At 54.7% G+C, this 16030-nt stretch overlaps 1 protein-coding gene across 2 annotated transcripts in view; it reads right to left on the reverse strand.

Annotated features, from left to right (window-relative positions):
• Positions 1-2311: 2311 nt before the first annotated feature.
• The window catches only part of TRIM8 (tripartite motif containing 8), a 32334-nt gene continuing 18615 nt past the window's right edge, over positions 2312-16030 (reverse strand). Inside the window, exons 3-8 of one of the 2 annotated variants that reach the window (XM_005878242.2) lie at positions 15406-16030; positions 6093-6188; positions 5526-5759; positions 4448-4479; positions 4209-4324; positions 2312-3866 (exon numbers count right to left, since the gene is read on the reverse strand). The exon at positions 15406-16030 is cut by the window's right edge and continues 1 nt beyond it. In XM_005878242.2, the coding sequence (XP_005878304.1) occupies positions 3259-3866; positions 4209-4324; positions 4448-4479; positions 5526-5759; positions 6093-6188; positions 15406-15975 (1656 nt within the window). In that variant the 5' untranslated portion in view covers positions 15976-16030 and the 3' untranslated portion in view covers positions 2312-3258. The remainder of the gene's footprint in view (positions 3867-4208; positions 4325-4447; positions 4480-5525; positions 5760-6092; positions 6189-15405) is intronic. The other variant, XM_014549398.1, reaches the window with a different exon arrangement.

Here is a 16030-nt window from a genome sequence, read left to right on the forward strand (position 1 = left end):
GAGCTGCGGCCCCCTCCCACCACCACCCCCCTCGTCGGGGGAGGGGGGTAGACACGCTCCCAACACCCAGCCCTTCCCGGAAAGGCTCCTCTCTGGGGGAGGCGGGAGGGCACCGTCGGGGTGTGAAAGTCGTTAGCAGAGTGAGGCACAGGGTGCGCCTGTGGGTGCAAGAGGTGCCTGAGCGTGCACACGGGTGCTGGCCGCGGAAGCCCCCACCCCCCACACACACCTTCTCCAGCAGGCCGGCGTCCTGGGGCACTTCCAGCTCTTTCAGGGCCTCCTCTGCCCCTGACCATTTTTGGGAAGTGGGTGACAGCTGCTCCTACAAAGCCAGGGACAGCTGGGTGGTTGGGGACAGCTGGATGGGGTCAGCGTCTCCCTGCTTCCCTGGCTGCCCAGGCCCCCAGGCCGTACTCCAGGCAGCTGGCTGTTCTGCCTGCAGCCTGAGTGGGTAATTGTCTGGGCTAGGCTTTCAGAGCTGGGACAGGTGTGGGGGCTCAAGCCCATCCCACTGCCACCTGAGTCTCCTATATCCCAATCTGATGGATGCACCTGGAGACAGGATCCCTCCCATCCACTAAAACAAACTAGGGCCAAGTGGGAAAGAAATTGGGCAGCTTTCTGCTCTTGGCTTCCAACTCTTGGCACAGAAGATGTCCCAGGGTTCCTGACAACTAGAGAAAGGGACAGTGAGACAGGAACAGATGTGAGTGGGGCTAGACCTCTATCTGTCCACCACCACCTGCCCCCAGGCATCCTTCCACCCTGGGCGGGAGGGTGCTGTGCTCCAGCCATCTGCCCCCTCTCTTTAGCCCTAAGCAGGTGCAGGGGAAGAGAAGGGGCAGGCCAGCTGTTGTCATCCTGCTCCTGGCTCTCTGCCCAAGTAGAAAGGGGGAGCAATGAAACAAGGGTCCACCCACCCCAGAGTCATTTTCTACTCCCACAGGACAGGACAGAGGTACTTAGCAGGACCAAGACTGGTTTGGCCTGGCCAGCCCAACTGGCCTGACCATGTCCTCCAATCTGGGTCTTTTTTTCTGAGAAGGGGGTGACTAGGGGTCTGTGAGGCTTGGACCCCTGGCACAGGACTTCTACACGGCTTGCTCTAAGCTTCCGGGGCAGGCGGTGCTCAGGCCCTGATTCTACCCCAGAAGCTTCTATATGGAAGGGGACAGGCTGCTTTACAACATAAGCACATCCATGCAGTATTAGGCAACAAACCAGAGATCCTTTTTAGAGGTCAGCTCCCCTGCAAAGGAAAAGGGCCTTTGGTGTGCCCCATCCCCTCCTTCCACCCCAGGGGTCCCTGTGGCACACAGGAGCCTGGACAGTCCCTCATGGCTGCACTCCTGAAACCCCAGGATCTGTCAGAATTCCTGGGGAGTTAAAAGTGCAGATTCCTGGGATCTCAGTCATTCCAACCGAGTCTAAGTGGGGATCTAAGATTCAGCCCTTCAATAAGCTCCCAAGACATGCTAGAGCAGCGGTTCTCAACCTGTGGGTCGCGACCCCTTTGGGGGTCGAACGACCCTTTCACAAGGGTCGCCTAAATACATCCTGCATATCAGATATTTACATTACGATTCATAACAGTAGCAAAATTAGTTATGAAGTAGCAACGAAAATAATGTTATGGTTGGGGGGTCACCACAACATGAGGAACTGTATTAAAGGGTCTCGGCATTAGGAAGGTTGAGAACCACTGTGCTAGAGGCTTGGAGAAGCCCTGCCAAAGGGGATAGAGGCAGAATGTACTTTTCGTGTTGCTACCCTACTTCCATGCCTCCCAGAGCCAAAGATTTTCCTGCCCGCTCTTCTTCCATCCTCAGGGGCAGAGCCCAAGTCACTAAAGGAGGCATGGGGCTGAGTGACCGCACCCTCCCAGTGGGGGCAAGGCCCAGTTAGACTAAATTCCAAGACAGGGTCTTGCTCTGCTTATGCAGTGCCCAGCACTTAGCATGTGCTCAATAAATATTTGTGGACTGAAGGAGGTAAACTTTGCAAGGCTCATCGGAAGGTTTCTTCCTTTGTCTGTCCTAGCTAAGGGCATGTTAGCAGGACCTCAAAGATGCCAGGGCCTAAGAAGCAGAGAAGGGCATTGGAGACCCTCAGCCAGTATTTCCCAAATGAACTCAGGGCTGAGTAGATGCAATCAGTGCCTTTCGGGTTGACATTCACAGGCTGGAACAAGCTAGAGCCATCAGAGAATCAAGGCAAGGAGGGCAGGGGCTTCCATTCCTAGAGGGCCCCTCCCCACCCAAGGCCTGAAGACCCCAGGCCTGAGGAGCTGGGTAAGAGGCGAGGCAGGGAGTGGGACTGCGCCATTGTTTATTAGAAGTCGGATTCGGTGTGTGCTCTAGACAGATTACAGAATACCTGCGCCTTGAGAACAGGAAGTCCACGATTCATACAAAGTGCTCACTACAGGAAGTTGCTGTGTCAAAATCCAGGCAAGGACCCAACTCAGGGCAGCCCCTCTTCCCCCGCTGACCTCAACAAGGGCTGTGCTATGGTTTTTTATTTAATTATTTTTTATTTCTCTTTATTATTATTAATATTATTATTATTTGCTTTTGCTGTGGTCACTATTATTGGCAAAGTTCCTTCTTTTCTTTCCTGGACATGGGGTTCCTGTCTGTAAGATTCCACTCTGAGGCTGAAGGTGCCAAAAGCTGCTTGAGAAGTGGCCTTTGAACTCCGTCTGGGAGGATGGTGAGAAGAAGCAGGAGAAATCAATTCTTGGTTTAAAAAAAAATTAAAAAACAAAAGCCCCACAATCTACAGGTCATTTCTTACTCAGTCAGTGATCAAACTGCCCAAAAGAAAAACAAGAGGAGAAGCAGGCCAGTGGGCACTGGTCCTTCCTCCCAGGGCTGGGTGAGGAGGGTTGCCCCACCCCTCAAGGCTTTAGGGAAAGCTGAGGCTCCTTCCAGCCATAGGGGTGGGGAGGAGAAGGTGTGGAAGAAGAAAGGAGAGACAGAGAGAGAGCTCAGCGCCTTGAGGTAGACGCTTTCCCAACTCCAGGGCCACCTGCGGCCCCAGCGCAGCCCAGCTCCCACTGTCACTCCACGTCCAGAGATTCATAATAAAAAAAATCAAAAACAAAGCCCAAAACAAAATCCAAAAGGACAAGACTTAGGGGAAAGAAGGAAGGGAAGGAGGACAGGAAGGTAGAAGGACAGGTCTCTGGATGCATAATTCCCGAGCCACTGGGGGCCAGGGGGGAAGATTCCCCAGCGCCCCACCGCCCGCGTGGCGTTAGCTCGTCACGTAGTGTTTGGTGGATGGCTGCCCATACACCCTGTAGAAATCCTGGTGGCCAGGCTGCTGGGAGGCGTCGAGCCAGTCTCTGACGGCCAGGCCAGGAAGGGACTGGGGGACGGAGGGTGCAGGTGGGAGCGGGTGTGAGTATTCCTGCGAGGGCACTGTCCAGGGAAAATGGCCGGAGCGGGGGTAGGGCTGGTGGCCGCCATGGTTGGCCACGGAAGAACAGTAACAGTTGTCCACGGAACAGACGAGAATCTTGCGGCCGCCATACTGGGGGAGCATGGGCTGCTGGGCGGCGGAGCCATTGGGATACTGCGATGGGGGGAACACAGGACTTGAGTGCACTGGTTGGGCGCCGCCTGGCAGGGCCACCAAGTGCTGCGTGGAGCTGCAGGGCCCCAGGGGCTGCCCGGACTGGCCCTCGCCGCTGGCTGTGCCCGCTGCCCCATACTGGCTGCCCACAGGGCCCGACGATGTCTCTAGGAAGCTGGCCTCAGGGAAGGCCATCGAGTGCTTGCGCTTTTCCGCCCCAGAGCTGCTCACGCCACAAGGGTACAGGGGGACGCTCTGCAGGAAGGGCACCGGTGTGCTGAAGGGGCCTGTGGAGAGTTTGGGACAAAAGACAATGAAGTTCACATCCTCCTCACCCCTGGGGACCTTTCTCATCTATAGGACCAAGCACACTATGTCAGCATCACCTTGGTTGGTGCTCACTACTCCATTAGCAAGTAGATACTATTATTATTCCCATTTTACAGTGGGAGAAACTGAGGCTCAGGGAGGTAATATGGCTTGCCCAAAGTTCCACAGCTAGAAGTGGCAAAGCCAGGACATGAAGGAAGGTCCACCTAACTAGGCCATGCTGCCTCTCAGAGGGAAGGCTCTGGCATACACCCCTGCCCAAACGGATCGCTCCCTTCCATTGAAGACCCCACCCTCACCTTCTAGCATCTTCCGCAGCTGCTTCTCCTTCTTGGCCACCTCGTTCAGGAAGAGCTTGGAGTTCAGGTGGCCGATCTTAGGGGGAGAAAGGCTGTTGCCCGTGCAGGTCTGGGTCCTGGGGGCAGTGGACGGGGCATCTGCTGTGAGGAGGTGTCACCGGTGAGCCCGCCCTACCTCCCGCCGTGGGCCTGACCCTCCCAAGATGTGTTCCCCTGAGAGCTAGGAGCCTCCTGCTCACCTGTCCATGAGGATTTTCACAGATTTGGTGTTCTAAGGAGAGAGAAAAGGTTTAGTCAGTGGAAAAGGCAGCACGGGAGAGGGGAAGACAAGACCTGCCCCATCCTCACCCTCCCCAGGCCGGGCAGACCGTGGCTACAGTGTGGCTGGGTGGTGGTGGGATGGTGGCATTTGCTTTTTTAGAAGATAAAAATAGCTAACGTTTATTGAGCACTTACTATGTGACAGACAATATTGCACGTGTTTCTTATACATCCATCATTTTATCCACACAACTACCCTAGAAGGAAGGTTTGCAGGCACTCAAACCTCTTATTTGAAATCTTTGGGGCCAGATGTGGAATTATTTGGATTTCAGAAGGGAAATATAGTGCCTGTACCATATATTATATATCACCCCCCAGTAGGCACCACAATTCAATACATCAATGTTCCTATAGCAAAATGTTTGAATATGTGTACTAGGTGAGATAAATAAGGACCATACATTGCCAACATCAGTTCAGGTCAATTTTTGCAGTTAAATGAGTTGCCAGAAGTTTTTTCTTTGAGTATGCAGAGATTACTAAAATTTGGAATTGAGGATAAAGGAGATCAGATCTGTAATATCAACCTCATTTGATAGGTGAGGGAACTGAGGCATAAGGAACATATAGCACTTGCACAAGGTCACAAAGCTAGAAGGACAGGGTGGCTCCAAAGCCCTGTGGGCACACTGGTGGGGGAAACTGATTGGGGAATAAGAATCGCAGACTTGCCCGGCCGGTGTGGCTCAGTGGTTGAGTGTCAACCCATGAATTAAGAAGTCGCTTGTTCGATTCCTGGTCAGGGCACATGCCTGGGTTGCAGGCTTGATCCCCAGTGGGGAGTTTTCAGGGGGCAAATAATCAATGTTTCCCTCTCTTTATCCCTCTCCCTTCCTCTCTTTCTAAAATCAATTAAAAACAAAACCAAAAAAAAAAACCCAAAAAAACATGTTTTTTTTTTAAAAAAAAGCAAACATGTTTTTAAAAAAAGAATTGCAGACTCCACTTTAGGAATGCCCCTGGGTCCCACCACCAGTCCTGGGCCCAGCCCACCTTCATGAAGCTGACATCCTCTGTCTTGTCGAAGAGCAGCTGCAGGGAGCCCAGCAGCTTCTTGGCCTCCTGCATGCGTTCCCCAAGGTGCAGCGCCTGCGCTGCGTTCTCGCTGCAGAATTTGGCCTGGGCCTTGTCCAGAACCTCCACTGTCTGCCCCAGGTCCTCATCCAGCAGCTGGTGCAGCTTCTCATACTGCAGCCGCACTTCTTCCTTCAGTTGGCTCACCTTCTCCTGCAGGCACAGGGGGCAAGAGTGGGCAGGCAGGTGAGCACTGGGGACCACTGGCTGCCGCTTCTGCCTGTCTGACATCCTGGACGGTAGAGTCTGGGACCCCAAACCCCCAGACTGCCCAGGGTTCCTCAGGGCAAGGTTTGACCTGCTGGTAGCACAGGGCTCTGCGCCAGCTACCCCTGTAGGGCTCAGCAACTGACAGTTCAGGGAATGGCTGACCAAAGGGTTCTGGCACAGAGGCGACCACACACAGATCCTCACCCAAATAAGGACGAGCCCAAGGCCCGGCACCCAAGCAGCCCCCACCCCAACCATGAACTTGGGCTTAGCTACCTCCACCAGGCGCTTGTCTGACTCGAGTTTGTACAGCTGGTCCTCAATGTCCTGCTCTCGCTCCTCCAGTCGGTCCTGCTGCTTCATCAGCATCTTCTGCAGGGACAGTTGAGGCAGGGGCATCAGAAGGGGCTGCAGCTCCACCCCTTACCAAGGATGGGTGAGCACCAACCTCCCCTCTATAGAACAGACTCATCCTGTAGATCCTTTGACCCAGGTGACCTAAAATTTCTGCCACCCAACCTCTCTGGCCCTCGTGCAACCCCAGGGGCCTGGTTGGTGACCTCTGTCTGGCCAGTCTGTCCCCAGGAAAAGAAAGCCTGGGGCAGCTTCTCACACATGAGCTTTCTGAGGGCAGGGGCAGGCCAGTCTTGGTTCTAAGCACCCCGCCCCCACCTCAGATGAACCTTATCATTCCAGTAATGCTATGAGATAAGTACTATTATTATCCTCATTTCAGGGAAAAGGAAACCAGAGAGGTTAAGTAATTTATCCAAAGTACACAGTAAGTGGCAGAGCCGAGATACAAACTTAGGATCTGGCAGTAAGGTCTGTTCTTTTTATAAAATCTAATTAATTAATTTTTAAAAGAATAGTTTATTGATTTTGAGAGAGAGAGGAAGGGAGAAGAAACATTGCTGTGAAAGAGTAACATTGATGGGCTGCCTCCTATATGCTCCCCACAGGGGATCCAGCCCACCACCCAAGCATGTGCCCTGACCAGGAATAGAACCAGGAATCCAGTGCCCAGCTGATGCCCAACCAACTGAGCCACACCAGCCAGGGCTATTTTTTTAATGCTCATTCTAGTACATGCTTAGAGAGAAGAAAGGAGAAGAAGGGAAGAAGGGAGGGAGGCCATGCTGCCTAACTCAGGGAAGGAGGAAAGGAGAGAGAGAGGAACTGGGGATCAAACCCATATCCCAGGTATGTGCCCTGACCAGGAATCGAAACAGCAAACCCTTTGGTGCACTGGATGACACTCAACCAACTGAGCTACTCCGACAGGCAGTAAGGTCTGTTCTTATCCAAGGCGTGCTGCCTCTCTCTGGGAGCCCTAGCTTAGAGATGAGCACCCTAAGGTGCAGAGGGTCAAACAACCTTACACTTGGGAGCAGCAAGCCAGCCACCCCCACCCTTGTTCTTGACCCTGAGAGCCAGGCCTCTGAAGTCCTTGCTAACTGCCTCAGCCCCTCAGCTGGACCCAGGTGGAAAGGAGACACTGGCTCTCCTAAAACCTGAGGCCCGTCTGCTGGAAGGTGCTGGACCAAGCTACTATTTCAGCCCTTCACATCCTTTCTCTACAACCCCTATCCTCCCAGCCTTGCCCATCCCAGCTGCTCCATCCATCCTGTCATCCCCCTCACCAGCATACCTCTTCAAATAGGGTCTTGCTCCTGCTCAAGAACCCTCAATGACTCCCTCCTTCCAAACATTTTAGCACGGTAATGAAGGCTCTCTTAAGACCTGATAGTATCCTGCCCCCAACACTCTGTGCACATTTGAACTCTCTACACCCTGTTGATGGTTTTCTGTAGTCCACAGTGCCTCTTCCCTCTCCTTCTCTATCCTTCAAGACCCCACTCCTCTAGGAAACTTCTCATGGCCCCTGCTCAGCGTTTATGCAGGTCTCTCCCAGTCCTGGCCATGCAAAGGGGTTGTCACATTCTGCCTGCCCTCTATAGCTCTGCTGTGTAATATGGTGGCCACTCATCACATGTGACTATTTAAATTTAATTAAAAATAAGTGAAATTAAACATCAGTTCTTCAGTTGCACCAGCTTCAGTTTAAGTGCTCAATAGCTGCATGTAGCTACTGGCTAATGTACTGAATATTAAAGAGACAAAACAGCCATCATCCCAGAAAGATCTATAGGATACATTATTCTGTAATTTGTTTCATAAACTGTGGTTTGATCTCCCTACAAAACTCAAGGCCTCTTGAAAATAGGGCTTTGCTGCTATCTTTTTTCACCTCCCTTCTGAGCCAGGCCACACAAAGGCCCCAGCACCCTATGGATGCATAATATGTTTACTGAATAAACCCATGGGTTTTACACATAAAATAAGGTTTGCAAAGCGAATTGCACAGAGCCTTGCTCACAGTGAGTACATACTCAACAAGGAATGATTCTTTTTCTTCCTCTCTGTGGGCCTCAGAGTGACCCTCAAGTTTGATGCCATGACTCCCACTCCCATCCACACCCAGCTGGCTTCCCAACCTGCCACCAATCCCTTTCTCACTCCCCAACCCATTTTACATGGGAGGAAAGCAAGGCCAGTAAGGAGTTCAGGGACCCCCTTTTGTGTTGGTGGCTAACCAAAACACCAGGACCCTGAGAGGAGGAGGAGGTGGGGGCGAGGCTCTTAGCTAAGCTGGGAAGCCTGGGACAATCTCCCCGAAAAACTTAACCCTTCAATGACCCAGGACAGGACCTCTAAGAACCAGCCCTAGGAGACCTTGCCCTGCCCCCAGCACTTGTACTTCCAGCAAGCTCCCCACACCAGCCCAACAGGCACAGGTATCTGTTGCCGATCTGGGATTCAGCACCTGTTCAGAAACACGGCTGGGTGGGGGGCAGGAATAGAGGTAGGTAGTCATGGATCCTCCCCACCTGTGAAACGGCCCACAGTTGTGCGAAGAGGGCAGGCAGCACCTCACAGTATGGCCCAGATACATGCAAACAACTGCACACACACAAGCACACATACTGCTCTGGGGCCCTGCGAATACCTCATGCAGAGTGTTGTACCAGGTGCACAGGTACTTGCATCCAACCCCCTTTGGCTGAAGGCTGGACTTCCTGAAGGCCCCAGACAATTGAGGGAGGCTTGCCATAAAGGCAAGGTGGCCAGGACACCCTCTTAGGAACATAATGCCTTTTTACCTCCCTGTAGCAACTGGCCCTCAGATTTTTGCCCGCTGGATACCTTGTACCCACACTCAGGAAGACAGCTCCCCCAACCCCCCATGCATCTCAGACTTCAGGCCACTCTTGCCTTCCCAATGCCCTGCATAACTGAAAGCCCAGGTCCCATGCCCCACAACCCCATCACCAAGGACTCCCTGCTCAAACTCATCATCATCTGATTAGGGGTGCACCTGGGGCTGAGTCCCAAATGAGGGGTGGGAAAGGGGGGCCCCAGGTGGATTCCCAGCCTAGTTTCCCTCAGAGGATAGGAATGGAGCTGCTCTGCTCCCACCCTCCAGACCAGTGGGAGGCCCCTCCCTTGCCCCCCTGAAACCCTTTCTGGGAGTTCATGGCTGACCCCTCAGGGCAGAGCCAAGGGAGGTACCTCCTGTCCAGTCCTGGGGGGACTCAGCCCTTTCTCTCTTCTTGTAGGCTTTTCTCAGAGCCTTTCCTGGCAGCACTTCTACCCTGGGACCCTGCAGCATCTTCTCTTAGCTTCACCTGTCCCAGGTCCTGGTTCCTGCCTGCCCACAGCCCTCTGAGGTGGGAGCCCAGGCCAGGCCCAGTGAAGGCAGTGCCACACTCCCTAGTAGGTGGCTGGGTTTTTCATTTCCCCTCCCCCAGCTCAGAGGCCCTTGGGCTCCTGTCTTTGCTGCAGGGGTAGGGGAGGGGGTCCATGCTGGCCAGCTTACCTTTGCAGGGCGTGCCCTCCTTGGGGCCAGGTGATCTTAATCCTGCCACAGGTAACACCTGGGGGGATGCAGAGGGTTGGGGGACTACTGCCACCTCAGGCACTGGGAAATTGGGGAGACTTGTGCCCCTTTATTACCTCTCATCTCCGTTACACCAAATGCCTGAATCAGGTTGCTGAGAAGCTGGAGGATGGGGAACTGAGGAAGCAAGGCCTGGACCCCTCTCCACTACCACCAGCCTCCTTTCCATCTCAACCTCCAGGGAATTGCTGAGACCTGAGGCCCCATCGCCCACCAGGGAAAAAAGCCACAGCTGAGATCATCCCACCTTGATTCAGAGCAAGGGCTCTCCACGTGGGGTGCAGGGCACTTTATAAACTGCTCCCAGCCCACAGTAAGTCACCTGGACTGTGGCAGGAGGGGAGTGGAAAGGAGCAAAGTGGGGAACCATGGTCTAGACTAGAAGCACTTGAGGGACCAGGCCTCCTCCAGCAGGAGGGACAATATGAGCCCCAGCCCGCTCCACAGGCCCTGGTCCAGATGGGACCTGCTCACTCCTGTCCCTGTCCCTGAGGGCCTAAGGCCTCCCATGATCTGCTCCTGAATCTGTGAGGGCAAAAGCATCAAGAAGGCTTGTGAGCACTTCATTCCCATTTCTCCAAGGCCCCAGAACATCCTGCTTCTCACTCTTGTCACCTAGTGTTCTAGACTCTGGAGGGGGGGCAATCACAAGCCCCTTACATCCCTGCCCTGGGAAAGCCTCATGTCCCTGTAGAGCCTGACTGGCCAGGTCCAACTGGCATTTTTGGTGTCAGACTGGACTGGGCAGACGGGTGAGGCCATGGGGACTCTAGGCTGTATAAAAGTTAATAAATAATAATAAAACCCACAAGTCAACCTTGAAGAGAAGCAAGGTCAGGAGGGAACAGGGCCCCAGGGGCTGGGCCAGAAGCAGGCCTGAGGTTTTCAGACAAAGCCAGGGCTGGGTCTAACAGCCCCGGTGGTGGGAGGGAGGGGGCAGAAAGAGGGAGCTAAGCCACTCAGACCCCTGCCCAGATGACTCTCATGCTGGCTGCAGCTCTGGCTGCAACCCCTGCTCCAGAGCTACCCTATCCTGACCTCCTCCCCACTCTCCCACTTAAGACCTCATCCCAGGAATAGGTCAGCCTCCTCTCCCCCTGGGCCACAGCACTCTCCCCTTGTCTCAGAGCAGCTTCTGCCTGCCATAGATGCCCCTTTCGTGCCTTAGCTCCTGCCTGGGGCTACCTTGTGCATCCCCAGGCTGGGGCAACCATAGACCCAGAGAGAAGAGGTTACAGGGCAGAAGCCAGGGCAAGAAGAAAAGCAGCACCTGGGAGGCAGGCCCCGGCAGACCCCAGAGAGGGCTTCCCAGCTGCAGAGTCAAATTAGCTTTTGCCATGCAGAGAGCAGCGCTCTGGGGCAGCAGAACAAAGAGGCGAGAGAGAAAGCCCCCCTTTGTCTGGGTTTGAATGCCAGGCCAGCCGGGAAGGAAGGCTTTTCCAGAGCCAGGGATGAGGCTGCCTGCTCGATCCAGGCTAGGGGCCCCAACCAGGCTCACCTTCTTCCTGTGCCCACCCAGACTGCCCCCAATACAGCATCGCAGGATCCATCCAGGCTGCTACCTCTGATACTGCCACAAGCAATAAGCTCACCCTAAGGTGAATCCCATCTTCCCCTTCCCTCCCCAATTCCCACCCCACCAGGTGAGAAAAGTCGCACAAGACTCACAACCACCAACCACAGCCTGAGCAGGCAGTCACGCTAGCAGTCATGCTGACAGTCATGCACACACACTCAACTTCACCTCGCAGGTGTGCGGCATGCTTGTTCTCTCACTAACACACACACACACACACACAATCTTTCTGACCCCACATCACACATACATAACTACATAATGAAGTCAGTCACTCATCTCATACCTTCTGAGATACACACATGAGATACAAAAAATTCGTCACATGTGAGAGACACAGCCAGCATGCTGGCTACACACACCTGCAGACTGACATGGATGCACAGCTACCCAGAGTGCAGGAGGCAGAGGAATCAATAGGATGTGCATGATAGGCGCCCGGCTGTGTCAGCAGTATCCTGGGGAGGAGGTGTGTGTGGGAAAAGGGGAGCCCCTCTGCCTGCGGCCCTTGGAGCAAGGCCAAACCAGGCCCCCTTCTGTGTAAAACTCAGGATGGTCAAGGAAGGGGCACTTATGACCCTCCTGCCTTGAATACACACAGCCTCCCACCCCAGCTCCCACCCTGCCACAGGAGTTTGGTGGGGGAGGAGGCAGCAGTGGGCTGTGCACTGCCTGAGTGGGCTAGACCAGGACAACCCTCACTCCTACAGCCTACCTGACACAGACACATGGAGTGGAGACCCAGGATCCCACCCAACACCTCCAGCCAAAGGCAATGTGAGAGCCACTCCAAACCGGACCAAGCAGTGGGATCCCCTCCGTAAAGAACATCTCAACTCTAAACCTCCAAGAAAGCAAGGAACATTTCCAGCCTTGATCTGGAATCCTAGGAATGACACAGACATAACTATGACCTGAAAACACACACACACACACACACACACCTTGCATAGCCCCTCACACAAGATAACTAGGGCTTATCTTGAGTCATCTTTCCATGTTGAGGGGGGTTATGAGATAGAGGTGCTCATACCAGTACCATGTTCCTCAGAAGAACCCCTAAACCTAGGGGACGAAAGAGGATTTGAACACCAAGGCTGCCAGGCCTGAACCCACCTGAATGTCCTAATCTTAGGCCCTTAGGACATATTTAGGGTCTGGATATGTCCCAGAGAGTGGTCTCTGAGGCCCATGCAGTGAGCATCCAGGCCTCAGGGCAATGTGGCCTACACACCGGCTTCCCAAGTGTAGAATGGGGCCATGGACTTCACAGGCCTAACTCTGAGATCCCCTGCTAGTCCCCACCACTGAATGGAGGCCCTGTTTGCCTTCCCACTGGGCCCCTGCTCCAGGCCACTGGCCCATGCACATGTGAGTGCTTTTGAGTAAGCAAGTAGGGGCCACCAGGGAGAGGTTGATCAGGGTTTTCTATTTCTAGCCAAAAGGGCACTTCAGTAGCCACCCCCTCCCCTCTCCCAGGAGGACAGAAAAAGAAGAACAAGAAGCAGAGCTACATTTGAAGGCATGTGCTAAGTCCCCATGCTCCTGTTCCTATATCCGGGAGAATTCTGTTGCCCTCATCCATGGTACCAGAAGAGGTCCTTTAGGACTGATTCCCAAGGGAAAAGAGGCCCAGGAAAAGGCCCCTCCCCCCTGTGTCCCAGAGAGGATGGAGAATGAAATGGGTTCTTCCATTCAGGTTCTCCAAAGCTCCCTCCCTCCCCCTTGGTGGGACCCCCTGCCTCCTTCCTCCACATTCAATAAATCCAACTCATACTGAGTGGTGTTGGGCTATTGAAGGGTTTCCAACTCCAGTACCCTGGGGCACCGGAGAGAATCCTGAGGGCCTAGAGTGGGGGAGTTGGAGAGGGATGAATAGGAGGGGGATGAGACTCAGGCTGGGGGGCACAGATGCTGAGCAAATAGAATTGCACATCTGGCCCTGATGCAACCCACTACTTCTGAGTCCCTGCTCACGCTAGGGACAGGAACTAACACACACACACACACACACACACACACAGAGGCATGCACGCACGCACCCAGCTGCTGACAAAGTTCAGGGCCTGCTCCCATCCAGTTCCTCCCATGAGCTGGGGATCAGGGACCTGCCGGTGGGAACCTCAGGATGCACTCTGCATGCATGTGCCATCCCTCCCACACCCCAACTACACAACCAGGAGACAGGTGCATCTGAGGGCAAAGACACTTGCAAACCCACACATCTAGAGATACCCTCTTACTACCAAGTTAGGTACAATTATGTTTTCTCCCCGACCCAAATGAAAGAACCCCTAGCACAGACACAGCTAAGAGCAAAACCTTGGGAGGGGGCACACATACACTCACCACCCTGGTTGCTGCCCCCTCCCCTGTTCCTTTCAGCCCCTTCCCCTCTTCTCACTTTCCCCTGCCAATCCCAGGACTGAGAGTTGGACAGCCCCTTTCTCCTGCCTCTGCCCTTTCCCAGCCTCCTCTCCCAAGCCCTCCCATCTTTATTAACAGCAGTAGCTTCCCAATACTGAGGAAAACCCGGGCTGTTTGCCCTGGGGCTCATCTGCTTCCCCTAGGCTTCTGCCTTTTCTAACCCTAGTGGGGAGGGTGTGGAAATGGCTCCTCTCGCCACCCCCCACACTTCCTTTAAGAAACCAGAGGCCCTGTACTGGCACAAAAACCCAGAGCTCGCCCATCGGATTGGAAACTAATTATACAGCAAATTTTATTTGTTGTCCCTGCCCTCAGCTTGTGGCAGCCCTCTTGCCTTTTGTTAGTTGTCTGTGTATGTTTTTTAATGGCTAAACACTGACTCATTCTGACTGTCCCTCCAAAGGAAACAGCCCCCGTCTACAACCGTCCCCTGATTACTGCTTCCTCATACCCAAACTCCCCACTGGCCTCAACTAGCCTCCAGGGGCCCCCACCCAGAAACACTCCCAGTCCTACCAAAAGCCCAACCTCACCCCCAGGCCCCGAGCTTGGGCTTCTGAAATGGCTCATACAGTCGCAGGCCAACCCCCTTCCTCTGGTATGACTCAACTCTGAAAGCCAGGGGACCAGGGAGGGACTTAGGAGGAGCCCCCCTCCACCGGAGGGGACGGAAGTATTGCCTCAGTCCAGCTCCAAAGCCTGGCCCACAGGCCTGAGGGGGAAGGCGGTTTTGACATTGGCCGCTGCTGCAGGGTGTATACAATGGGAGGGGATGTGGTTCCGTAATCACTCAGCCGGCAGCCCAGGGGAGCCAGCTGCCTGAAACCAGATTGTAAGGCGGCTCAACCTTAAACCCACAGGATTCTTTTTCCGTCTTCCACTTCCCCTCCCCAAATGTGGGAGGGCTGTGATATAGGGCTGGGCTGGGAGCACAGGGCTCAGGGCGATGAAGACACATACTTTAAGGTTTGTTCATGCAGGAGCGTTCGACACACAGGGCTGCGATCCCCACACATGGAGAGTGGGCTCTCCGGAACAATCCCAACAGCCGAGACACTGTCCCCGATACTGCTGGCTGTCCGGGCCTTGCCCTCACAGATACGGGAGCGCTGCTCTCCCTCCGGAAGCTCCCCTCCACCCCCCAATGCGTTTCCAGTAGGGCTTGAAACTAACATGGCTGCTTTTGTTTACTTCCTCATTGGTATGCCAACATCATGGATCATGTCAGCCGCAGCAGCGGCACCAGGACACTCATTACATAAACAGCAGCTGGAGATGCAGAACCTGGGTCACTGCCTTGGTGACTTCCTGCAGGGCCTTACAGAAACCAGGCTGGGGGAGGGGGCTGTGCGGGAAGACGGAAAAGCAGCACCCAAACTCCAACAGCCCCGCACCTCAGCTCCACAAATGACTCGCAAGATGGGCTCTCTGAGCACAGGTGCAGAAATGGATTAAGTAGCCATGGGATCCTTCTTCCCAGAACCTGCCCCCAAACTTTCAGAGTATTCGAGTCTGGAAGGGAGCCTCTGGCCTGAGGTCACGGAAGTCAGCCTGCCTGGATGGGTGGTCCCCGGGCGGTGGGGAGTGTGTGTGTGTGTGTGTGTGTGTGTGTGTAGGATACTTGCCCGGATCTCATTCCTCCGGATCTCCACGTCGCACACCGAGTGTCCCTGATGCGCACCGCTGTAGTAGCAGCAATATTGGCACACGGCCACCTGCTCGGCCTCGCAGTGGTAGAGGCGGTAGGCGTTGTGCTGCGGGCAGCTCCAGGCCCGCACGTCGTCCGCCTCCACCAGGAGGTGCCCGCGGGCGGTGGAGGGCTGCTGCAGGTGCGTCTGCACGTGGGACTGGCAGCAGGGCGCCTCGCAGCGCAGGCAGACCTTCTGTGCGGGCAGCGGGGGGCCGCGGCGGCAGAACACGCAGTGCAGCGCCGTGGGCGGCTTCTCCACGTGCAGGGCGTTGAACTTCTCCACGATGTTGGTGAGCTTCAGGTTCTTCTCCAGGCCCGGCTTCTGGTTGTAGGCCTGGTTGCACTCCGGGCAGCGCACCAGGCCGCTGTCCTTGGCCCACGCCTCGCCGATGCATCCCCGGCAGAAGTTGTGTTTGCACGGCAATTGCACCGGCTCCACGAAGACGTGCAGGCAGATGGGACAGATGAGTTCCTCCTCGAAGCAGTTCTTCCAATTCTCCGCCATGGCGGCTGCGGGCAGGGGGGCCCGGGCAGGCCTTCCCAACTCCCCAACCCTGGGG

The sequence above is a fragment of the Myotis brandtii genome, unplaced genomic scaffold (assembly GCF_000412655.1).
Source record: "Myotis brandtii unplaced genomic scaffold, ASM41265v1 scaffold550, whole genome shotgun sequence".
NCBI classification, from domain to species: Eukaryota; Metazoa; Chordata; class Mammalia; order Chiroptera; family Vespertilionidae; genus Myotis; species Myotis brandtii.